At 42.9% G+C, this 23563-nt stretch overlaps 1 protein-coding gene across 3 annotated transcripts in view; it reads left to right on the top strand.

The window, feature by feature from the left end:
• The first annotated feature begins 4317 nt into the window (after positions 1-4317).
• Positions 4318-23563, top strand: part of SLC9A7 (solute carrier family 9 member A7) — a 54016-nt gene continuing 34770 nt past the window's right edge. For 2 of the 3 annotated variants that reach the window (XM_088668670.1, XM_088668669.1), the window contains exons 1-2: positions 4318-4706; positions 23331-23530. In XM_088668670.1, coding sequence (XP_088524796.1) covers positions 4448-4706; positions 23331-23530 — 459 coding nt within the window. In that variant the 5' untranslated portion in view covers positions 4318-4447. Of the gene's footprint in view, positions 4707-13539; positions 13927-23330; positions 23531-23563 lie in introns of all 3 variants that reach the window. The other variant, XM_088668671.1, reaches the window with a different exon arrangement.

Here is a 23563-nt window from a genome sequence, read left to right as displayed (position 1 = left end):
GGCGACGGAGGAGGCTCCGCCCCGATGGGCAAGCGGCAGCCTATCAGCGGGTCGGGTCGGGGCCGTCAATCGGACTCGTTGACGAATCGGGAGGCTCTCCGCCTTCTCCCCTGCCTGAGCCTGGAGGCAGAGGGAGAAGTGGGTTTTTTTCTTTTCTAAAAAAAATAGTAATGGGGGAATCACTCGCCCCTCCTGTTATTCACACTTTGCTGTCTTTCAGGGCGTGAAAATAAATAAATCCCTGTATTGTAAGGGGGTTGGACTACTAGATTAACTTTGGGGTACCTTCCAACTCTACAGTTCTGTGATTCTAAATAGAAATGCCCTGAGGTCTAAAATATCCCCTGGGGACGGATGTGCGGGGGGGGGGTGTACTCTGCACATGCTCAGATGCAGGAGTGTATGGTAATTGTAGCCAGGTATGCTGCAACTACAGGCTCATGTTTGGCAAAAGGCACCAGGGCAAAGTTCTCGTTAATTTTCTCCCAAAATTTAGTCCTGCCCAATATAACTAATGTACTATGGGAACTATTTTATGGCCTCCGTTAAGAAAATGTTTTTTTGCATTTATCAGGGTTATGGGTGACACTGTAAAGTTTACAGTATAAAGAGTAATTATCTGCCTTTTGTGTACTAAACAGAGTTTGTGGCCAAGGCAATCACGCCCCATTGCTTCCCTCCATCCCACTAGGATATATTTCAAATTAAATGGGAGAGGATAAGATTAGAGTGCAATCCTATACACTTCTATTCAAAAGTAAACCCCATGGACTTTCTCCCAAGTAAGTGAATATAGGACTGCAGCCTTCACAAAATAGAACTTACAATGGAATCTTATGGTGCTTCCTCAGAAGTAGGCCTATGAACCTTATAATACTAGGCTGTCTGTATATTAAAGGTAAAGGGCCCCCTGACCATCAGGTCCAGTCGTGTCCGACTCTGGGGTTGCGGCGCTCATCTCGCTCTATAGGCCGAGGGAGCCAGCGTTTGTCCGCAGACAGCTTCCGGGTCATGTGGCCAGCATGACAAAGCTGCTTCTGGCGAACCAGAGCAGCACACGGAAACGCCGTTTACCTTCCCGCCAGAACGGTTCCTATTTATCTACTTGCACTTTGATGTGCTTTCGAACTGCTAAGTGGGCAGGAGCTGGGACCGAGCAACGGGAGCTCACCCTGTTGCAGGGATTCGAACCACCGACCTTCTGATCAGCAAGCCCTAGACTCTGTGGTTTAACCCACAGCACCACCTGGGTCCCTATATTTATTCTGTATATTAATACGGAATAAAGAAGCAGTGGCTGCTTTAGCTGAAAGCTAGAAGCTTCAGGACAGACAAAAGAATCTACTTATTCACAGAGTGTGTACAATACTCTGTACAATAGAATTTGTGACCACAGAATGTAGTGATGCAACCAACTTGGGATGTTTTTAAAAGGGGATTAAACAAATTCATGGAGGATAAAGCTATCATTGGCTACTAGTCTTGAGGGCTGTGTACTACCTCCAGTCCCAGAGGTGTTGTGCCTCTGAATACAAATTGCTGGTGGGCAGTAATTGTATGATGTGTATAATAGTTGTTCTTCTGGAATCACCATTCAGGCATGTGGGGACATGTAATAGTAAGATCAATTTGTAAATGAAGAGCTTATCGGACTGATTCTGTGTTCCCATGTTGCAGTTCAGAATTCAGTCTATTGTGCTAGCCACTAGGAAAAGGAATTTTTTGTTTCCTTCCCCTTTTGCCTGATTTCGCACAGGCTTAGGCCCAAGCCTAAACAAATGGAATTCAATGGATACACAACCCCATTTTTATGTGCATACTTAGGGAGAAGTAAGTTCTCCTGTATTCAGTTGACAGGCAAGGGAAATATGTGCCCCACATGAACTTGAACTCCTGTCATCTCTGACCATTGGCCATGGTGGCTGGAGCTTCAACATCATTTGATAGAGCCACAGGTTCCTCACCCCTATTCTAAGTAAACATGTATAGTATTAACATGCTTAACAAATGAATGACCTTGCTTAATATTTACCCAACAGAATATATGGTAAACATTGCAGTTCTCTTTGGGAAATGCTGCTAGCAGACTCCAAGGAATTAATTATCCCAGTTGTTGACAGTACAAAATATCAAGGGACTAAAAGGAGAGGATGTGTGAAAACAGTTTCACCATAAATAATTATCTGGCTCAGATTTCCTATAATATTTAGCATTCATATAAAAAGCAAAGGTGGTCAAACCGACCTGTTAGAAAAATGTCAAAACCCACATTACAGCAGTACCTTTATTAAGCCAATGTTACAGCATGCAAGCTTTAGAGTTCTCCACAATGCTTCAGGTAAACAAAACAAGAGGAAGGGAGGGGTGGAAAAATTTCACTGATATTGGAGCCAAAAATGGAGTCTGCTTTAAGTCACAGTCTTAAGATGAAATATGGGAGGTGATGGACATTTATATGAAGTTCTGCAATGTACTTTGCTGGTCTGAGGTTGCACCAAAGAGTGCTTGAAAAAAGAAACATATATAATAATGTTGCATGCTACCCCAGTCAGATGGGTTGGGTACAAATAAATAATAATAATAATAATAATAATAATAATAATATCTGAAAGTGGTGCGAGATTCCAGAGGTTCCAAGTGCTTGCTCAAAATTTGGTTTCTTTGGAATGAGGAATAGTGGAGAGTTTGGTATCTTTATGATATATGGTTTTTAAATGAAGGGGCTCACAGCATTAACACCCCAATATGTCTTGCTTCTCCCATAGTCACAGCCTTGGATTCAAGCAGAAGACAAGCATGGGTCGCACTCTCTGGCTTGTGCCTGCAAGCTGCTTCTAGCCCTCCTCTCTCTCATTCTGCCCTCTGTCTTTCTCACTGCCATTCATTTGCCCTCTGGTACAGAGCAACCTCCTTTGCTATACCTTACTTTGGTCACTATGACCCTTGCCTGGCTAATGCAACAATGAAAACCTCTGTTAGATTTTAACCCTTGCTGAATCCAAGAATTAAGTGAATACTCAGGCATCAGATAGTAGAACTCCCCTGTAAACTCACAATAGGAATTTTTAAGGCAATATCCTCATATTGCAGATAAAAGGATTAAGCTGTCTGACTTTGTTAAGGCATCAAGTGAGACAATAGTTGCGGTGGAATTTGATCTGGAATCTTACTTACGTGCAAACATTACCCCATACCAGCTCCTGAAGCACAATCCTATCTAGGCTTACTTGGAAAGTACTCAATGGGTGCATTTCAGGTAAGGGTGCCTAGTATTTCTATATCAGCATACGCATTGCTATTTTTCTAGAAAAAGAGGTGCAGAACTCACCATGAAAACCTCCATTGTTCTCTTATAATGGCAATGGCACCCACCTGAGAGGTGCCAGAACAGTGTTCCAGCAAGTTCTGGCTGAAAAAAAACCCTGGACAGCAACTTATTTTTAATTTATTGGTTGCATTTATATTCCACCTTATCTCCAAGGAGCTCAGGGTGACGTACATGGTTCTTTTCCACTTCCACATTTTATCCTCACCCAGCGGGCTTCATGGCTGCGTGAAGATCTGAACCCTGGTCTCCCAGGTACTAGTCCAACATTGTCACCACAACACCACAAAGACTCTCTTATTTTTTTGCTGGAGGGACACTGAGAATGGAACAGGGGTTGTGGCAGCCCCAAATCCCAAGCTTCCCACTAAGCTCCCGTTTCACTTCTAGGTTTGCAATTTATGAGAGAGCAGCATCGACAATAACTGGATGCCCATCCTCTGGCAACTCAAGGGACTTTGCGCTTTCTCTACTCAGCTTGTGGTGTATGTACCCTGGCTGCGGAAGGAGGCGGTACCGTAGAATGGCCTGCACCACTTCAGGAAGTGGGGGAGGCCTTACATTGTCGAATACTGTACTGTATGCTTCTTTAATTTTCGCCCAATTAAACACAACAACAACAGTCAGCAGCAGACCTTTCCAGCGCACCCACCAGACGCGGGGAGCATTCGGACACGATATTCCCCCTGAAAATATATATATTGTCTGCAGTGGTACGGCCATTCTCCCGCCTTGTTGCGCTGCCGCTGCCGGCGCAAATCCCGCCTCAGTGCGCAGCTGGGAGCGTGACAGGCCTTAAAAAAGGCGGGGCGGCGGCGGGGCCGACAGCAGCAGTAGGAGACGGAGCAGCAGTAGCAGCGCACCGAGGACTACGGCAGCCGGCAAACTTTGCCTGCCGAGGCCTGCTTGGTGGAGAGGACCCGCGCAGAGGCGGAGTCTGGCGGCGGCGCGCGCGCCACTGGCGATGAAGCTGCTCTTGGCTTGGCAGCCACAGGCTGAGCGAGCGTAAGAGGCTGGCCAGGCATTGCAGAGGCTGCGGGCGGCTCGGTGCGCAGCTGCTGCGGGCCGGGGAAAAGGAGAAACACCAGCGGCGGCGGCGGCGGCCCCAGCACCACCAGCAGCATGACGCGCCCTCCTCCGCTCCTGCTCCTTTCGCTGCTGCTTCTGCTGCTTCGAATCCCCGGGCCGTGCTCCGGGGAGCGGAGCAGCAGCGCCCTGGAGGAGATCGCCACGGAGAAAGAAGCCGAGGAGAGCCACCGGCAGGACAGCGTGAGTCTCCTGACGTTCATCCTGCTGCTCACGCTCACCATCCTCACCATCTGGCTCTTCAAGCACCGCCGCGTCCGCTTCCTCCATGAGACCGGCCTGGCTATGATCTACGGTGAGGCTGGGGGTGGGGGGTGGGTGGGGCGTGCTCGGTGCTTACTGGTCCTGGAAGAAGGAGGAGAAGGACAGGGATGGGGAAAGAGATGGGTGTGTGCCCGCGAGATAGAGATCGCCTTTGGTGCATGCAAGCGCCTGCCGTGAACAAAGGCTGTTTGCAGCACACTTGCCTCAAATCCTGTAAGCAAAAGAGGGAGTGTGTGTGTTTATGTGTGTCTTGCAGGGTCCTTCCGTTCCTCGCCTTCCTTTTTCTCATTCATATACGGTGACAAAAAAACTCTTCTGTATGCTGCGCGAGTGTTTGTGTATGTCTCCCCCGCCCCCCTCCATCGAAACCTTATTTATTTGTGGGAGCGCCATGAATGTCAAGGCGATTTTTGCTAATTCCACCTGCCCTTGGCTGTGGAGGCAGGAGGAGGAGAATTGCATTAGATTCCAAAGGGGCGGGAACAGCGACTGTGCCTATGGCAAAAGGATGCTCTATGGTGGGGTATTAGATGAGCGAGGAGGCATTTGCTCTGGTTGCTTGGACCCCCCCCCCAACGGCTTCTTTGCCTGGTGGATGCGACTCCATTTCTTCTCTGTTTATTTCTTCAGTGCCTTCAGATATATGGTTGTTTTGTGGTGTCTTGCTGGTATCGTTTTCTCAAGGCCCAGGGTCTGGATAAATGCAGATGCACATGTGAAAGCCTCTTCTCAAGTCAAACCTGCACCTCCTTGAAGAAGAATGAGCATCCCTCGAAATGTGTGCAATTAGCCAGGCCTCTGCTGTTTCCAAATTCAGTGTTTCCAAGCTAATGGGGGAACAGAAGGTCAAATTGCTTTGCGCATCATCTGTTCTCTCTCTCTATATACACCACCATATATACGACTATCATAAGAGGCAAATTATGTAATGTGCATTTCAGAGAGGGCCTACGCTGGTGGTTTGCATAGGGTCATAGGGAGTGGGACAGAGGCCAAATGTCAGTTGCTTTTTACATAATGGAAAAAAATTTGAAATGTAAACTATGTTTTTGTGTCGCTTTTCTTAATGGAGATACATTATTATGACATGCTGAAATGTCCCCTGAGGAAACCTTCAGGCCTTATTTGAATGCTGCTCACTAATTGAACTGGTAATGTGCATGGTGGTGCAGAAGTTAAATTACAGTAAACATTTCAATTGTAGGCTTGACAGCAAGATTCTGTCATGTGCTACTTTTGGATTACCCTTAAGGATTCCCTTCTTCTTTTTTACTGGGCATAAACTAGGCATAATTTTGTTGTTGTTATCTTGGATTCTGTACAGGAAGACTAGACACATCTTTAAACATTCATGCTCTTTAGCTGGAAGCTTGGCTGCCTGCTAGCTTTGTGTTTTTTGTTTTTCCAATCTTTGGCCCTTGATGCTTGCTGGCTCCCTTCCTGATTGCGCTGAAACTCTGCACCGGGAAATGTTACCCAATGCACCTTAAATCCTTGTGTGTGGTCATGTGATGAAATTAAGTAAATACTGTTTTGGAGCTGTTCCATTTGCTGCTTCTTTTATATCAGATTTCTAAAATTGTTCAAAGTTGCCATGATCCCTGACTTTAGGTCTGATTTTTATATCTCTAGCACTATTATTGTTCCCTGTTGTTTTTACTTGGGTTTCATTCTGCTGCTGTACTTCAGTCTGCTGGTGTTACGTTTGTGTTTAATTTGGATATTGTTATGAACTTAACTATTGTAAGCTGCACAGAGAACTTGTTTTCTTTTGCTAAGTACTCCAATTAAATGAGAAAAGCTTGCCCTTTGAAGGGTTTTGGTGGTGGAAGATCAAAGTAAAAGTACTATACATTTGTTTCTACTATCTGATGTGGCACAGAACTGGGGAATTGTGATCAGCTCAGTAGCCACCAGATTTGATTAATGACTGGCGCAGAGGATTGCATGTGTACCTACAGTGACATATATATATAACCTTGTGCAATTTTCCTTTTGCATCTTCGCTATCAAAGCAATTCTTAACAGTGTTCAGATTTTGATCATGGGCAGCAGTGTGTTGATTTTCACACTCTGGGTTTGATTCCTGTGTATTTGGTTCTTCTTTGCTGGTAAGAAATAAAATCTAACAGGGCATAATGTCTGCTCAACATTCCATGGTGCAGATGTTTATTCTGGTAAGGAAGTGCGATGAATGTTTGCACAGGGCAAAAAGCAACTGTTTCCTCAACAGTAACTGTTCAACAAATCCTTAAAAGCTAAAACAGTTGAAAAGCAATGGGATTTTCTCTGCTGAGGTTTCTCAACCTCTGACAATCTTCTTAGTCATTTGTTCCCTGCTGCAGTGCTGTGCCATTGTTGTTGTAAGTCTTTTTTTTTAACACCCTGAACACTTGGCAGTAAAGATATGCAAATGTTTCCTGTGTGCTGCAATCTTGTGCATGTCTACTCAGAAACCTCACTGAGTTTAATAGGAATTGCTCTAAGGAAGGCATGTATAGGATTTCGTTCTTAGCAAAACAGCTTGCATTTGCAGCGTTTTCCAGACCATACATAAGAAACATCCACAATAATTGACCTGGATGTGGATGATATGCTACACTCTCACCATGGGACATTTGTCTCAATAATAGGTTTTATGTTGATTTTTATATTTATATAGAATGGTTCCACCCCCCCTCAATTCTTGAAGCTAAATGCATGAAATACAAAACAGACCATTATAGGAAGTATAACATATGTTGGTAGGTTCTAATTAAAATCTCGGGAATCTTTTTTTGCGTGTGTCCGTCAATAAAGAAAACACAGCATTTCTGCTTGCTAAACTGTATATTTTACTGAGATAAATGGCAGGCTTTTTTTAAAAAAGAAATTTTTAAGACGCAAAGGTCTGTTTTGTTTCACAGAGTGCACATAGTACTGTAAAGTTACATAAGCAAAAACACAGAACCTTTTCCCTGATTTGCTTCCAAACTGAATTGACAGTGAAGAAGACAGCAGAAGGACAGAGGAAAGTGAGCTGGTGCAATCCTACACAATTAAGCTCTGTTCAGTTAAAAAATAGGAATTAAGGGATTAATCTAAAGGCTTACTTAATTTATGAATTCTTTTCTATGAAGCATCTCGGAAGCAACATTGCAATACATTAAAAACTCATATGAAACCATAGCACACGTAAAATAAAACCAAAAAAGCTATTGCATATAAAATCCGTTTCAAGTCTAGCGTAGATACTGATCGAGATAGAAATCTCCACTTAGAAAGGCCTCTTGAAAGAGAGATGTCTTCAACAGATGCCAAAAAGACAACAGAGATGCGCTTGTCCGGTATGTAATGCATGTGTAGGTTCCTACACACTAAAAGCATGATTTTTGACATCACATGGAATGGACTTCCTAATAAGATGCTATCTGCAAGATGAGACTTATGTGGCAAAGTTGGGCTTTGAGGAGGGGTTTGAAAGAAAAAAGAGCTGGCACTATGTATAAGGGACCAAAACTGAAGTGTAAGACACAGAGAAAAAGCAAGGGAGAATGAATGATGAGGAGGAGGACTTACCAATTTTAGTATTTAAAAACTTGCACATCTAGGCTGAGGTCCTGTATCAGCTTACTTGAGAGTAAGCCCATTGAATTGAGTGGGACTTATTATGAGTACACACATATAGGATTGCACCGTTAACTAGGATTGTATAGTATTTATCCAATCTTTCATATTGCTCCAGTCTTGTATAAAACAAGATAGTATATACTTGACTATTTATTTTTGGTAAAACTTTGGCAGTAATGTTGTTTGTAGTGTTTAAGCAATGGCTAAACCATTGTTATGATTTAGACAGGAAGGCTTTAGCACGGAGTCGGTCTTCTTTACAGCCATATAACATTTATTGCTGGTGTTTAATTGTAAGCAGTCTCAGCTGCTCTTTATTTGCATTTCAGGGACTTAATTCTACTTCCAAAAAGTACAGAAAAACAATACTGAAGACAACCCATTGGCCTTGTTATTTCCACTGCGCTAGAAAATCTAGCCTTCGGTGTGGAACATAGAATATGTCAAGCCAGTTTGGGAATACTGTTAGTTCTTTCTGCGTCATGTGTAAATTGCCCAATCACTGTGTGAGAGGTGAAAAGGGGATTTCCGGACTTACTTGAAAGAAAATTTTAAGTAAATTAATTAAATACTCAGGTTCTCTCCCCCCCCCCGTTTCTTTTGATAATCAAATTTAGTACCGTAACTGCTGTTAAAGCTGTTTCATGCTCATTTCCCATTGCGGGTGTAACTTACACATAAAAGAGTATTCATTGTTGTAGGTAAAAGAAACACAGGTTTGGGGTGGTTTTTTTAAATGAAATGGGACAAGAGTAATTTGTCTCATGTGGTCAGAATCACATGATTCTGAATGGTGGGAGAATCAGGATGGATTAAAAGTACTTTTTCACACAGCTAGTAGGTAAACTATGGAATCTGTTAGCTCAAGACATGGTGGTGATTACCACCAACCTGGCCAAATTTAAAAGGGGCTTAGATTCAAGGAGGTGAAAGCTCTCAATGGCTACCCAATCATGATGGCTGTGTACTACGTCCAGGATCAGAGGCCGCACCCCTCTGAATATCAGTTATTTTATTATATTTTATGTATTACAGTATATTTGTTGTTGTTTTCCACACTGTTTCAAAGTGGCTTTACAATGTGCTGTAAAAACAAGCTCCTGCAGCCAATGGGAAGCTGCGCACATCTCCTCCTTGCCGGAAGGCGTGCCGAAAATAGTGTTTGCGCATGTATGCGCGTGCACACTCTAGCCCACCGTGGCGTCTGCAGGACCGTGAACTGGCCCAAGCCACAAAAACTTTGCCGACCCCTGACATAAAGTGTAAGAACAAATAAAAATAAACACAGTAAGGCTTCCGTCCCTAACCCAACTTACCTGGGAGGAAGCCTTAAGCACTGTTCACATGCTTTCAAGCCTCTCTGTACAGCTTCTAAAGGCTAGAATTCAATTTACATTTCTTCATTCTTTTTTAAAATGAACCCTGAGAGCCTTGAGATGCTGGAATACACATGGAGCTGGCCTATAAGACATCTTTTTTTATTTTCTTTTTTAAAATATGTATTCTGAGTTGGTCATGCTGCTGAATTCTGTGCCCTGTGCAAAATGACCAGTGTAACCCTGCCAGCCCACTTTCTGTGTTCCTTTGAGCCTTTTTATGATGCTGCATCAATAAAACCCCACCCTGGGTTCCTGAGGATCAGTAGTGGAAGGAAACTGTTGCAGTTGAGGTCCCCGCTTGTCAACTTCCCAAAGGCCTCTGGTTGGTCACTCTGTTAAACAGATTGCACATTGGGGCAAAATAAATCTTAATTTCACAGATGCACTAAAGAGGGTCTGAACTGTTGGAGCACAACCTTTGGGTTGTAGTAGACAGCTTGAGGAAGATGGGTCCAGTGGGCCCCGTTGAACACAGTATGTCCAGTATGTCTTCTTTTTGAGTAAACCTGTTTTGCATTGCAATCCTACAAAAGAATATGAAGTTTTCATCTTTAACAGCATTGCCATGGCAACCTTAAATAGTCCTCAGTTCTTAAACTATTTCGCTTGGCAGTTTGATTTTTGTTAACGCATTTGCAGTGTTAAAATCCTTTACTACGCTTTTGTAATTGAGATAGCTACAAAATTAGCATTGCCTAGAACTAGGAACTAAAGTTCTGTGCCAGTTCTGAGAACTCTATTAGATATGTGGCACCAGTTTCCGAGAACTTTAGTTCCTCATGAGGAAATTGTCACAGTTAAAAAGCAGTTTTGGTTTCTTGTGAAGGCATGTATTAATGTTGCACTCCTTTACCCTCTATCAGAAACTGCATTTATTATTGTTTTAATGTTACCTGTATAAATTAGGATGGTTTAAGGCAAAAATGATCTGCTAGGCAGTTAGGGGGTAAGTCTGGTTCCCAGCATCACCACAAAATTTTGTCAAGGTGCGGCAGAAATTCCTTATAGTGTCACTCTTATGAAAGAGGGGATAAATATTACTAGTTTCAAAAAATAATAATGAAAATATAGTTAGTTAGATAAATATAATTTTTTATTTAAAAAGGGCATTCTGTTCTAGAATACATTTCTCTTGAATTCTATACTGTGGTTCCAACTTAATTATGAAGTCAAACCGCTTTTTTAGGCTGATCAGTTGATGTGACAAAATATGGTTCCTGAATGACTGTCAGGAGGGTAGAATGGATATTAGAAGTTGGCTTCTTGTGGTTTCAGATAAATGGAAGACAAAAATGATTGGTCTGAATATCTTCCAGTTCTTGTTTGTCTCTTGTCACTAGATATTTGATGCTGGTGCATGGGCATTTAAAACTTTTATGGGTAACTGGATCCTGAGAAGCTGATGAAATGCCTACGTTTGAGGGACAAGGGAAGACAATTCCAATAGCTGGGTCAATTTTGTCCAAACCTTTTTGCCTAGGAAACTTCCTAACTTATTTATTTTTGATTTTATAAAATTTATACAATGCTTGATTGTAAAAGTGAAACGGAACACTCTTCTCCAAGCAGTTTAAAAACCTTGAAGTGTTTTTTAGCTGACTCCTGACAGCAAAAACTGTCTGATTCCTTACGTTGCATTTTGATCCCCAATATCGCAAACATCCATGAGTCATCCTGACTGTAAAGTTTAAAAAGCAGAAGCATGAAGAAGTGAGACTGCTGCACAAACTCCCATCTTAGGAAGTGTGTGTCTGTGGGGAAGCTACTGATTGTGGTTTGTTGGTGTTGTTGTCAGATGGAGGAAACAATGAGTGATATTCTGTACTTTTCGCTTTGGTGGTTGAATGAATCTCTAGTTGGATAATTATTTGCTCCTTTTTCATAAAAAAAGAAAAAGAAAAAGGCTCTTTACAGCCTCTCAGTAAGCAACAACTTGTGTTATTTTTGTCAGATAGAAAATCAACCATCAGGTTCTCTTGAGACATTGAGCAAACACCAGTCAGACACCAAGTGATCAGCTCTGGTTTCAACGCTTGAAGTTACTTGTAGTAGAAGTCTTAGAGTATACACACACACACACACACGGAACACTTTTGCAGAAACATTGACACATCCTTTCTGTGGCCATGCCCCTTGAGGAAGTGATGAATATGTGTACAATAAGATCACAAAACAGCACACACACAAAAGTTATAGGCTGTTGCTTGTAGGGCCTTTTTTTTAACCTTTCCAAGGGCAGGAGGACAGTATTGATTTAGAACAGTGGTTTGCAGAGGGACGTAGTCCAGAGGGGGAAAGCTGGGAAATACTGGGTGAGGAGCAGCTAGAAGAGGAAACACCAGGAGAGGGACAGTTGGCGGATTCACTGTCCTTGGAAAGCATTCCTCACCGCCCCCATCACCTAACACTAGAAGGGCTCTGAGAGTGATAGAACAGAAAGCGCAGTGGCAACAAGCTCAGATTACCCAACGTAGGAGTGACATAGATCAGGCGCCAGCAAACTTTTTTCAGCGGGGGGGGGGGGCGGTCCACTGTCCCTCAGACCTTGGGGGTGGACTATATTTTTTGGGGGGGATGAACAAATTCCTATGCCCCACAAATAACCCAAAGATGCATTTTAAATAAAAGGACACATTCTACTCATGTAGAAACAGGCTGATTCCCGGACTGTCCGTGGGCCAGATTTAGAAGGCAATTGGGCCGGATCCAGCCCCCGGGCCTTCGTTTGCATACCTATGACGTAGATCAATGGGGACAGAGGGGGTGAACCTTTACTGGGAGCAACACCATTTCTAGAGAGATAGGCATTCCTTTGTCTCACACTGTGATTATTAAAGAAACTATCTGGTAAGAACTCTCCTTTTGTTTGATCTGCTTATTTACTGCCACCATGGGGAGGATCCAATTCCCTGAAGCCTGACAGGTATTCTGTTTTTTGAACCCCTTTCAAGTGGATTGTCTGCCACAGCATGTAATGTATGAATGGAGTGCGCCTGGTGTGTGTGTGAGCTTTAGAATTATCCCCCTTTTGTGCAGATTTTGTTTAGCACAACACTATAGAGCCACCCATGCAAGATTGACCCTGCTTACGAGTCCGGCATTGGTGGGCACAGGAGAACAAGCCTTTTCCATAGTGGTTTCATGCTTGTGGAATTCTCTCCTAGTGAGGTGGAGATAATGATGATATTTACATGCCACCCTGGGCGGCTCTCAACAAAATATTAAAAGCGCAGTAAAACATAAACCATTAAAAACCTCCCTGAACAGGGCTGCCAATAATAATAATAATAATAATAATAATAATTATTATTATTATTATTTTGTGTAGCCCCTACTTGAACATATTCTGTAAGCTTCTGGGGGGGGGGTTCAAACTGCCTTTGGCTGATTAATATTCTACAGCCTTTTAAATGTGTTTGTGGGAGGGGGTTTATTGTTTTGTTGGTTTTCTTTCCCTATTTGTGGTCTTACCTTGTATTTCCCCCCTCCCCCCCTGTGAACCGCCCTAAGATCTTTTGATGGACGGTGGTATAGAAACTACAGAACACAACACTATTATTATTATTATTATTATTATTATTATATTTTATTAGGTTCAACTACTGGTATTAACGTTGTGCAGTTTTATATCTTGCTCGCATTGCTCCGCTGTATTGTGTCTTGAATTTTGTCTTGAAAGGTAGCATAAAAAATAAGTAGTGGTTCCTTGCAAAGCTGTGCTGCTTGGCATGATTCCCAAGGATGATTTAGCACATGTGTATGCCTGTTGAGACAATATAGCTGCCTGCCTGCCTGCTTCCCATGGTTTGTTCTGACAGGCCTATCGGCACAACACTTACTTGAACTGATTTGCTTCCATTTCTCTTTTCGCTGCAGGTCCTCAGTATGCACTTTGCTGGCGATATCACACCCACAATAGACCAATGCACAGAAGCTTGCACGCTTCATATAAGGGTTAGGTAAGTGTGAATCTTTTCGCCAATATTGTATTTTTTTCGCCTGCCTCAATATTCTTATTTTATACTTGAGTCTTATAAAATAAGAATATTTTAAAGGAAAACATGCCATATTGAACAGCAACAAAGACGTCGTCTTGTGTCCATAAACAGGCTTTTCTGTCAATTATCCGGAGGGATATGATGTCGCCAGCAGAGTGCATCTGGGCTTGGACTGGCCAATCACTTGACAGCTTGAAGGTTATGCCGGGCTGTCACTTTTCCTGGATCTCTTTTTGGGGAAAGAATTTTTTGGGGGTTGGGAAAGGTAAGTAGCTATTCTGAAATGTTGCTGGAACATCAAGCTGCTAGCAGTACGTCTCTCTGCTGGCAATTACTTTGCTATGCATATGTTTGTAACGTGTAGATAGTCTGAATGTCATACAGTATTCTGATCTAAGGACATGGAATAGAATTAGACACTCAGTGCAAAAGGCAGGATTCCCAGTCATCTAACTTGAATAATAGGGACAGGTAGGCACCTGCAAGAGAGGTGGGGGAGGTGGGAGAAAGAGTGGTTAACTAATCTTCTAACACCTGGCTTTCCTCTGCAACATTACCTTTCTTTCCAGGATATGTTTCCTTATTTGTCTAGAAAATCCAGTCCTGCAATCAGATTTGGGGGGGAAGTGGTGGGATTGGAGGGGCTGGCAAGAGAAAATAGGTGGATGGCAGGATGCCGAAGAGCTCTCTGCCTATACAATGCTGCAGATTCTCCCACCCACACCCTGCTACTGCTGCTTTGCATGTTTGAGGCAGGTGCAGGATGGGGAATTCTTCATTGGTTGCCAAATCATCTAACCCATGTCTCCATTTATGTAGCTGGAGTATGGACTTGTGCAACTTATTTTTCTTGAGGAATGTGTCATCAGCATTCAAAGCCTGGGGGAGTTTCAGCAGCAGCTTGGGAAATGGAGTATGGTGTTGGCCTACGCAAAGTCAGAGATCCAACCTAGGGACTGGCATAACTGGAAATCGGCAAGAGGATATTTAAGCTTGGCCAAGGATGGGGAAACTGTGGCCTTTCTAGACGTTGCTAGACTCCCAGAGTACTGAAATATATGCCGTAGCCAGTGTTCGAATTTCGCCAGGCGCATTTTGCACCTGGCTATCGGCCGCTTGCAACCAAGTGAAGATGGCCCGGGTACCAGGATGACGTGTAACAACTCCACCGTCTGGAGGTGCATGCCTGGAGATCCTTGGATCTTGACTGTTTTCACGCACTAGCAACACGTCCTATAGAATTCCACCTGTTGTATTTTATCTGCACAATCAGAAAGAATTTCAGGAACCAAAAAGACAAACTGAAAAATACGGCTTTCGAGCCGTCTGCCCAAAAATGGCAACTAGGCATTCCATTTTGGCGACTGTAACCCTGGTTTAAGGAGCCATTTGATACCTAGCTTAAATATCTGTTTCTAACACTGACTGCAGCATGTCACCAAGTGGCCCTGTCTTTCTTTTGTAATCGGTTTGTGGGAGATTGACCAAAACCTTTGCAGCTATTGGATTGCAATCAGAAACCCTTGACAAATGGGGTGTGTGTGTAAAGGCAGGAAGAAGAGACCACTTAAATGCAGAAGTAACTGGCGTCTAATTACCAATGAAATTATGGCGTTTACATTCCCACCCCACCCAAGCCAGAGAACTGGCTATTTTAAGAGTGCTAGTACAGGAAACATCTCTAGAGTGCTGCTCTGAATGGCTGCTTTTCATTGGTTCCATTTGGCCATCTAGGGAAAGAAAGCTTCCATTGATGTGAAGAGCATCTGTGAAGGATGAAGTGCAAGTAGGAATGATGGACTGTGGCGCTAATGAAAGGACAAATTGTCTTGCTGGGCACTTTCAGTGGCAATATCTTGGAGTGTGCGTACAGGCATAAAATGCTGATGATGATCTTGGAAACCATTTGATACAATAAGGAAGAATTCTGGTGCATTTTGGAGTTGTTGTTTTTAAAATTTGCAAGGAGGAGAAAGCCAATTCAGTGTTAGGGTGTGCATGGTATTATATCCCCACCCCCATTTCCACTGCTTTTTGCCATTTAGATGACACATGTAAAGCTACAAATAGATTTTGGATGGTTTCCTAGGAACTATGTGAAATGCAACATAAATAAGGTCTGCACAAAGCATAATATGTTATGAAACAGTTATGAATCCTAATACGTGGTACAGATTGAAGCTATGATGTGTATCGGAGAAAACAAATAAACTTTTTTTATTTGTTTCTATTTTCATAAGCAGTTAGGAAAGAAATACTAGATATTATTCCCCCTCTTTCAGTCTGCGTTAACCAGATGGAAGCATATGGTAACAGTTGTGTGTGGAGAGTTGCTATTTCTGTCTCTTAGCATTATTAGAACAACGGCATTTCCCCCATTTTGGAGACTGGCACAGGAAAAGGCTTGAAAATACTGAAAACCACTCTGTGTACAGTGACAGTAAGACGGTAACCAGCCTTTAGGAAGCCATCTTTGTTGCAGACTTTTTTTGAATACTGTGTATGGATGGTATCTCTCTCTCAAAAAAAAAAAGCATCAAGAGGTTCGATTATCTTGGGTACATCTGAAGACTTCTTCGTTTTTGCCAGCCTGGTGACTAACAATTTGCAAGCAATGTGCAAAAGAGTGGCTAGAGCGACTTCCCTTTGTCTTTCCTCTCTGCCAAGATCAAAATCTTAAGCCATTGTATGGCCTTAACCGGCAAGGGCAAAAGTGCTCTTTCATTCAGTGAGAAGTTCTAGTCTGTCCAAAATAAAAACTTAGTTGGTCTTTAAGGTGCTACTGAAGGAATTTTTTTATTCAGTGAGAACTTGCAGAATTCACTGCCACCAGTTATGGTGGGGTGACCACCATACTTAAATGACCTTAAAGGGGAATTAGATTCTGGTCCAGGGTGCGGTTGTACTAAGCATGTCGTTTTGAGGGACTGCTCCTGGACTTGGTGCAATCTGTGGAGCTGCAGATAATGTCAGTGGCCGAAAGTGTTACTGTGCTGTTATCTTGCTTCAGCGGTGCATGCTTTGGTAACATCCTGACTAGATTACTGAAGTGCACCCTGTACGGGCCTGGCCTTGAAGACTGTTTGCTCACTTTAATTGGAGCGCAATGTGGCAGCTAGAACATTAGTTAGGAGCTAGGTATTACAACAGTATTATAGTTATTCTACATAAGTTATATGAGCCCTGGTCCATTTTAAGGTGCTGTTAGTCCGAAAGCACTGCCTCAACTCTAACATTGGCATCTCAGGCCCTGTTCTCAGTTCCACCGATGAGTTCTGTCAGATTGGCAGCTACAAGGGATAGAGCTGTCTCTTTGATGGCCTGTCCCTCATGCAATACGCTCCCCAGGGAGCTATGTATGGCCACATCTTCAGTGTTGTGCTTTCATTATTATTTCAGCCTGTATATGGATAATTTTTCGGAGCAGAGTCTTAGCAAATATGCATCTGCTGCTGTTTGTTTTATTTATTTGAAGCATGTCTGAGCTGCTTAATATTTTAAAATCTCTGATGCAGTATTCAATCATACAACAGAAAAACAATGAAGCCGCACCATAAAAAACAGATGCCACATTAGAAACCAGTAAAGCATTGCTATTATAATAGGACCCTGGCCCAGTCCAGCAATGTAACTAGACTAATTCCATATAACACATTGTTTTGGTTTGAGTTAAGATTGCTTACTATTTTCAACTACATCCACAGAGGACCTACTGTTAAAATAGAATTATTTTAACTGTATGATTATAAAGCTGAAAGTGCTTTGTAAGTGACCGACACACTCTCTTGGAAGAACAAGCTCCATTTATGCAGTGGTGGTGACAGATTCAGGTTATGTTATGACTGCATACATATAGATGCAATTTGGTAGAGCCTGTTAAATACAGGTCAGTGGTTCCTTGCATATTTCCTATTGGGTAAGCTAGTTTAGGACATCTGTCCAAAAGTTTCCATACTTTTATATCTTTTGTATGATTGAGAGATATACTGGCAGGCAGAAATCAAGGAAAATATAAATCCTGTTCTGCTCAACAATGATGCTTGATGCTCTTTTAGATATTTTGTCAAGGGAACGGAAATGAGCTGCTTCTGCTGTACCAGACCAAACCTGACATGAATTCATCCCTCATGTTGACATATTATTATGATCCGTTGGCTTCCAGACTCAAAATGTGGCACTTGTACTGGTGGTATTATAGTAAACAACGGCTTACTTCATAAAATACGGATCAGAGAGACATCTATGAAGATGGCATTTTTTGCTTTAATTTTGTGCAGCATCCCCCACACGTGCCGTCCCAATTATCCAAATTCTAGAAACAGTTTTCTGAGGCACTATGGGAAAGTGGTTCTTTTTTTAAATGATTCCTCCCCCTCATTGCTTGTACACATGAGGAAAGGGACTTTCCGAAGTAGAGCTGCTAATATTAGATTACAGTACTTAAGTAAGTTCTCCTATTCTAAAAGCTCCTGTTTCAAGAGTCGGTTATTTGAAATGAATGAAGGTTAAGTTAGAAGTTTTTTAATGGTTGGATGAGGATCAGAGGAAGCCCTACTCAATCATGAAGCTTGCTGAGTGACTGTCCGAAGGTTGCTACTTATCACAAGATGGTTGTGGGGACAATTGCGGGGGGGACCCATACAAACTCCATCAAACTCCCTAGCAATAGCCCTCTACAGAGTGCCTCACCCGTGGAAGTAGAGGGTATGGTGATAAATGGCACCCAGTGAAACATCCCCACGCATGGGGGGGGGACCCTGCCCACCTAATGTGCTTCAGTACACTTTCAGCTGGGCAGCATGTGGTTTTATGGTGGATTATTATTATTGGTTGGAAAATCTGAATTAAATTGCTGGGGATGGGGGGGCAGGCTGCCACTTGGATGAGGACAACGTCTTGTGGACCACATGAGATGCACTGAATCCACTTTAAGCTGCTGCATGTACGCAGCTTGAAGTAGTTGGCAGCAATTCAGGGGATTGCGGTGCTGATCTGTTTGTGCCATAGCAAAGGCACGATTGCCTGAGTCATACACCAAAATAGACCCTGGATTCACACATCAATATAGCCCTATTGGCATTGAATGTTGAACATGTGATGGGGAGAGCAGGGTCCTTCCTTCTTGCTGTCCTCATCCATTCTGTTCCAATTACTCACTCTTTGCTCACATTACTTGGGAGGGTGGTGGTTTGTGGGGGAGCCTGCTGTTTCAGTCAAAAGGTTCTAGAGCCTTTTCATGTGCCGAAGTTTAAAGCTTGGAGATAAAGCGGAATCCTTATCTCTAGCAAACAGCTTTCCCTGAATCACTGCAGCTCTGCAAAATCTGAAGGCCAGGAAAGTGGAATGTCTTCTTTTCTCCCACCATTGTCGCCACTAAGTCTCTCTTGTGAAGTTCCAATTGTGTTTTAACTCCCTCAGGCTTTTTTTTTTGCTTTACATTCATCTCCCCCCCCCTTTCCTCCTACAATGATAGGTTGAAAAATGACTACATGTTGCAAAGGAGAAAATGGCACAGGGCCATTGTAGTGGATGACTTGGACCAGGGAGACATGGGTTCAAATCTCTGCCCAGCTTTGAAACTTTCTGGTTGAGCTTTGGTCAGTCACCACCTCACCTACATAACAAAGTTCTTGTAATTAGACATGTGGACAGGGAGCTATTTAAATTTCCCTGAGCTCCATGAAAGACCCCTGATCAATTCAAAGATTTGTGGAATGGCACAGGCACCAACACCAGTAAACATACCCATTTGTGCGTCATGTGAATTGAGCTTCTGCCCATTCATAGGTATGTGAATACTGCCAATGGTATAGTACTAATGCTTCCCTGCTCCAGGGGTAGCCAAATGTGTTGCCCTTTGGATACTGTTGAACTCTCAGTACCCTAGTCAGCACAGCCAATGGCCAGAGATGATGGAAATTGTAGTCTATTGCCATCTGGAGAGAACCGAAGTCCCATCTAAGTATTTTATGGAAGTTGAGAAATAGGTAACAGCTCTGCAGACACTTACCAGTGAACATCAACTTATTGTGCTGACCACCAAGAAGATTTTGAGATGGTCAGTGGGAATCTACAGGTGGTTATGGGGAACCTGCTGTTTTTATATAATAACAGGACTTTTGCCTATTGCTAAAGTCCTTTTCTCTTCCATACTGGTGGAAGAGAAGTGATACCACAAGACACTGTTTGCCCCACAAACCTAAACCGATGATTACAACAGCTTCTTTTACCCAATGATTTTTTAGACCTGTAAGATGGCTTGAGAGCTTGACAGTCCTTGGTTATGCATGCATTTCACATAGCCCAGTGGTTGAGCATCTGCTTTGCCTGCAAAAGGTCCCATGTTGGTTCAATCCCTGGCATCTCCAGGTAGGACTGGGAGAGACCCCTATCCAAAACCCTGCAGAGGCATTGCTGGTCAGTAGAGACAATACTGAGCTGAATGGACCAGTGGGGCTGACACAGTATAAGGCAGCTTCTAAGGTAGGTAACTTTGGAAAAAGCCATGATTTGTTGTGCAGATGCTCTGTTAGTCACAATCCTTTGCTTCTCTTTGAATGGAACAAGAGTCTCATTCTCACCCGTGTACTTAAAACAATTTTGCAAACGGGATATAAGACAGTTTGATTAATCACTTGCATGTTTCACCATCCATTTGTCCTTGTCTCTTTCTCCTTTCTTCTCTCCCCATTTGAAAATGTGTGTGGGTACAGCAAAGGCCTGCTAAGCAGGTGAGTCATGAACTTGAACAAACCGGCTGTGTTGTATAAAGGAGGAAGAAACAAAATTTCCTCTCACTGAATTATCTTTGCAGCTGGCTGACATGGCCAAGGATTCTGGCGTGGCCAACCACAAATATTTTTAAAACAGGCACCAGCCTCTGCATCATGGGATGGGTTTAGAAGCAAAACACATTGTTGCACTTCCACGTGACATCTGTTTTTTGTCTCTACACCTGTGCTTCCAGCATACTTAATCTTGGTCATAGTAAGGACTAGAACAGTATTTCTCACACTGCTGAGATGCTTGATTTCAACACACTAGTGATTATTTCTGGAGCCACAAGCAACCCCCAATCTTGAAATCGTACATCCATGGCTCAGTCTCCCTTTTGAAAGTATAACTTGTGTTCCAGCTTAGTGTCTGTATAAGCTATTACCTAATTATTAGTCTGTGTGCTTGATTATTTTTAGAGGGAGAGCTTTCCTGGATTTATGCTTGCTGTTAATTTGTGTCAGCAGTTTAGCTAGAAGGTGGAGCAAGATTGCACAACACTTGCCTTCAGCAATCCTTAATTTAGCATTGGATGTGCATTGGAATTTTTTTAAAAAAATTTTTTTTTGCGTGTGGCATTTTGGTTTTTGCTATGTATCCAGAATTAATTTTTAAGTTGCAGGGAAGATGTATGCCCTTTGCAGTAGGCCTTTGAATCTTGTGTGTGTGATGTGTGATGTGTGTGTATCTTGTTAGGCTTCTTAGGTAAAGGGTAAAGGGACCCCTGACTGTTAGGTCCAGTCACGGACGACCCTGGGGTTGCGGCGCTCATCTCACTTTACTGGCAGAGGGAGCCGGCATACAGCTTCCAAGTCATGTGGCCAGCATGACTAAGCCGCTTCTGGCGAACCAGAGGAGCACACGGAAATGCCGTTTACCTTCCCGCCAGAGCGGTACCTATTTATCTACTGTACTTGCATTCTTGGCATGCTTTCGAACTGCTAGGTTGGCAGGAGCTGGGTCCGAGCAATGGAAGCTCACCCCATCGCAGGGATTCGAACCGCTGACCTTCTGATCGGCAAGCCCTAGGCCCTGTGGTTTAGACCACAGCGCCACCCACGTCCTTGTTAGGCTTCTTACTGCTTGGTTATTTGTAATGTGTCATGTAACACATGTTCTAGATGATAAATTTTCTGGGGCGAGAGGGCCTCGCCGTCCCCAGAGTCAACATTAACATGGAAATACAGTGAGGTTGTTTACTGTCTGATCAGAGCAGGTACATCATGCTCAGAATAACAAAATTCATTGTAGGCACTTTGAAAATAGTCAAAGTTTAAGAAATGGGCAAGGATGTACTTGCTACACAATACAGTTACACGCAAATAAAAATGTCACAAGTACAAACGCACCATATTACGCATTCATTTGTATTTTTGTTTTCTCGCCCTCGAGTTGGCAAGACCTAAAAACCCGAGCTTTTGCTGTCTTCAGCCCAATCCTGAGGAATATTCTGCCAGTAGAAATTCAGCAGGTGCCTTCTGCTCTAACCTTGAAACATTCACTGAAAACTTTTCCTTTGTTGTTAGAGATATCTTATCAAAGGACAAATCCATTAGCCCAAGTAGGCAGAACACACCCAACTCTTGGTTAGTACTGAATCCTGCTCTGTTTGCAGTAGTTCTTTGCAACTGAACTGGAGTAAGTTTGAGGCTGGACTGGTGGCATGTTGGGTCAAAGGCTACTGGAGTAGGTGGAAGAGTAAGATAAGGTTAGGAAAATCAAACAACCCTACTTCTCAAAATGTGTTTTTAATAGCTCATTGTGGTGTATAGACTGTGGCCAGTGAGTCACTATTCCATAAGTCAGATTATCCTATATTTTTGGGTGTTGGGTGTTTCTTCAGTAACACAAAATAAGAGAGCTGGTGATCATGTTTCAGAGTTGCTGTGTCTTATTACTTCTTCTTGATGTTCTGAATTTGGTTTTTTACGTGCTATGTTCCTCCTCTGCTATTTCTATCTTCCTCGCTTTGCACCTGTGATACCTTCAGCACATGGCTCATTTTTCTTATCGGTCAGTAGAGGATGAGACTCTCAATCTCAGTGTCGTGAGTTCGAGCCCCATGTTGGGCAAGAGATTCCTGCATTGCAGGGGGTTGGACTAGATTGCCCTCATGGTCCCTTCCAATTCTACAATTCTTCTAAATGTTTTGTGGGCAGAGGTGGGTTTGGGCTCCACTGATAGATTGCTAGCTGACTTGCTGTGGGTTGACAGGAGTTTCTCACCCCTGTTTGTTCAACAACAAGAAGGTTCTGCTCTCCCTCCCTGCTACATGAAAGCATCATAATCTCTGATCTGTAATAGAGTTGTACTTCTAGAATCGGGTCATGCTGGTGTTCAGTAGGTAACTGGTTCTGACTTCTAAACTGCCCCTTTGCGTCTGACTCCCATTGATGGATTTCAGTGGTTCTAGTAAAAATCAAAGTGGGTCCTATAAACCTGAGGCGTTCTCAGTGCTTTTGTTGTCATAGTACTCACCAATGTGAAGTACAGTACCATCACCTTTTTCTTGCCGTTGGCAGCCATTTGGTGCTGCCCCCTGCAGCAGATATGAGTTATAACACCTCATTTTTAACAAAAATAAATAAAAAAAGAAGCAGCATCGGTACAGAGAATATTTCGCTAGTTGGGCCAAAGATGCAATTTAAAAATCCCTTTAGGAGAACAGTGTACTCGTACTCAGTTGCCTGCTTTTTCTTTGTGCATGTTTAATACAAAAGCTAAGTGTTCTTACAGTGTGCCAAGCACTCATTGTACCTTTGCATTAGCTACGTAATCAGTGATGTGTCCATCTTTAAAAAAAACATGGTCATTTCTAAAATCAACAACAACCTGTCGACATCTGTATATGCCTGATAGGATATAAAACTCAAGACGTAACATTTTCTCTTTCAGGGCTCATTGTTGGAGTGATCTTGAGATATGGCATACCTCCCACCAGTGGTCATGATAAACCATTAAGCTGTTCCCAGGAGGACCGGGCTTACACAACTTTGTTGGTCAATATCAGCGGCAAATTCTTTGAATACACATTAAAAGGAGAAATAAGCCCTGGGAAAATACACAATGTGGAACAGAATGACATGTTGCGAAAAGTGAGAGCTACATTTTTTTTAACTGTGGCTGTT

Source organism: Zootoca vivipara, chromosome 4 (assembly GCF_965207765.1).
Source record: "Zootoca vivipara chromosome 4, rZooViv2.hap1.1, whole genome shotgun sequence".
In the NCBI taxonomy this organism is placed as follows: domain Eukaryota; kingdom Metazoa; phylum Chordata; class Lepidosauria; order Squamata; family Lacertidae; genus Zootoca; species Zootoca vivipara.
This window is presented reverse-complemented; position numbering and strand designations above follow the sequence as displayed.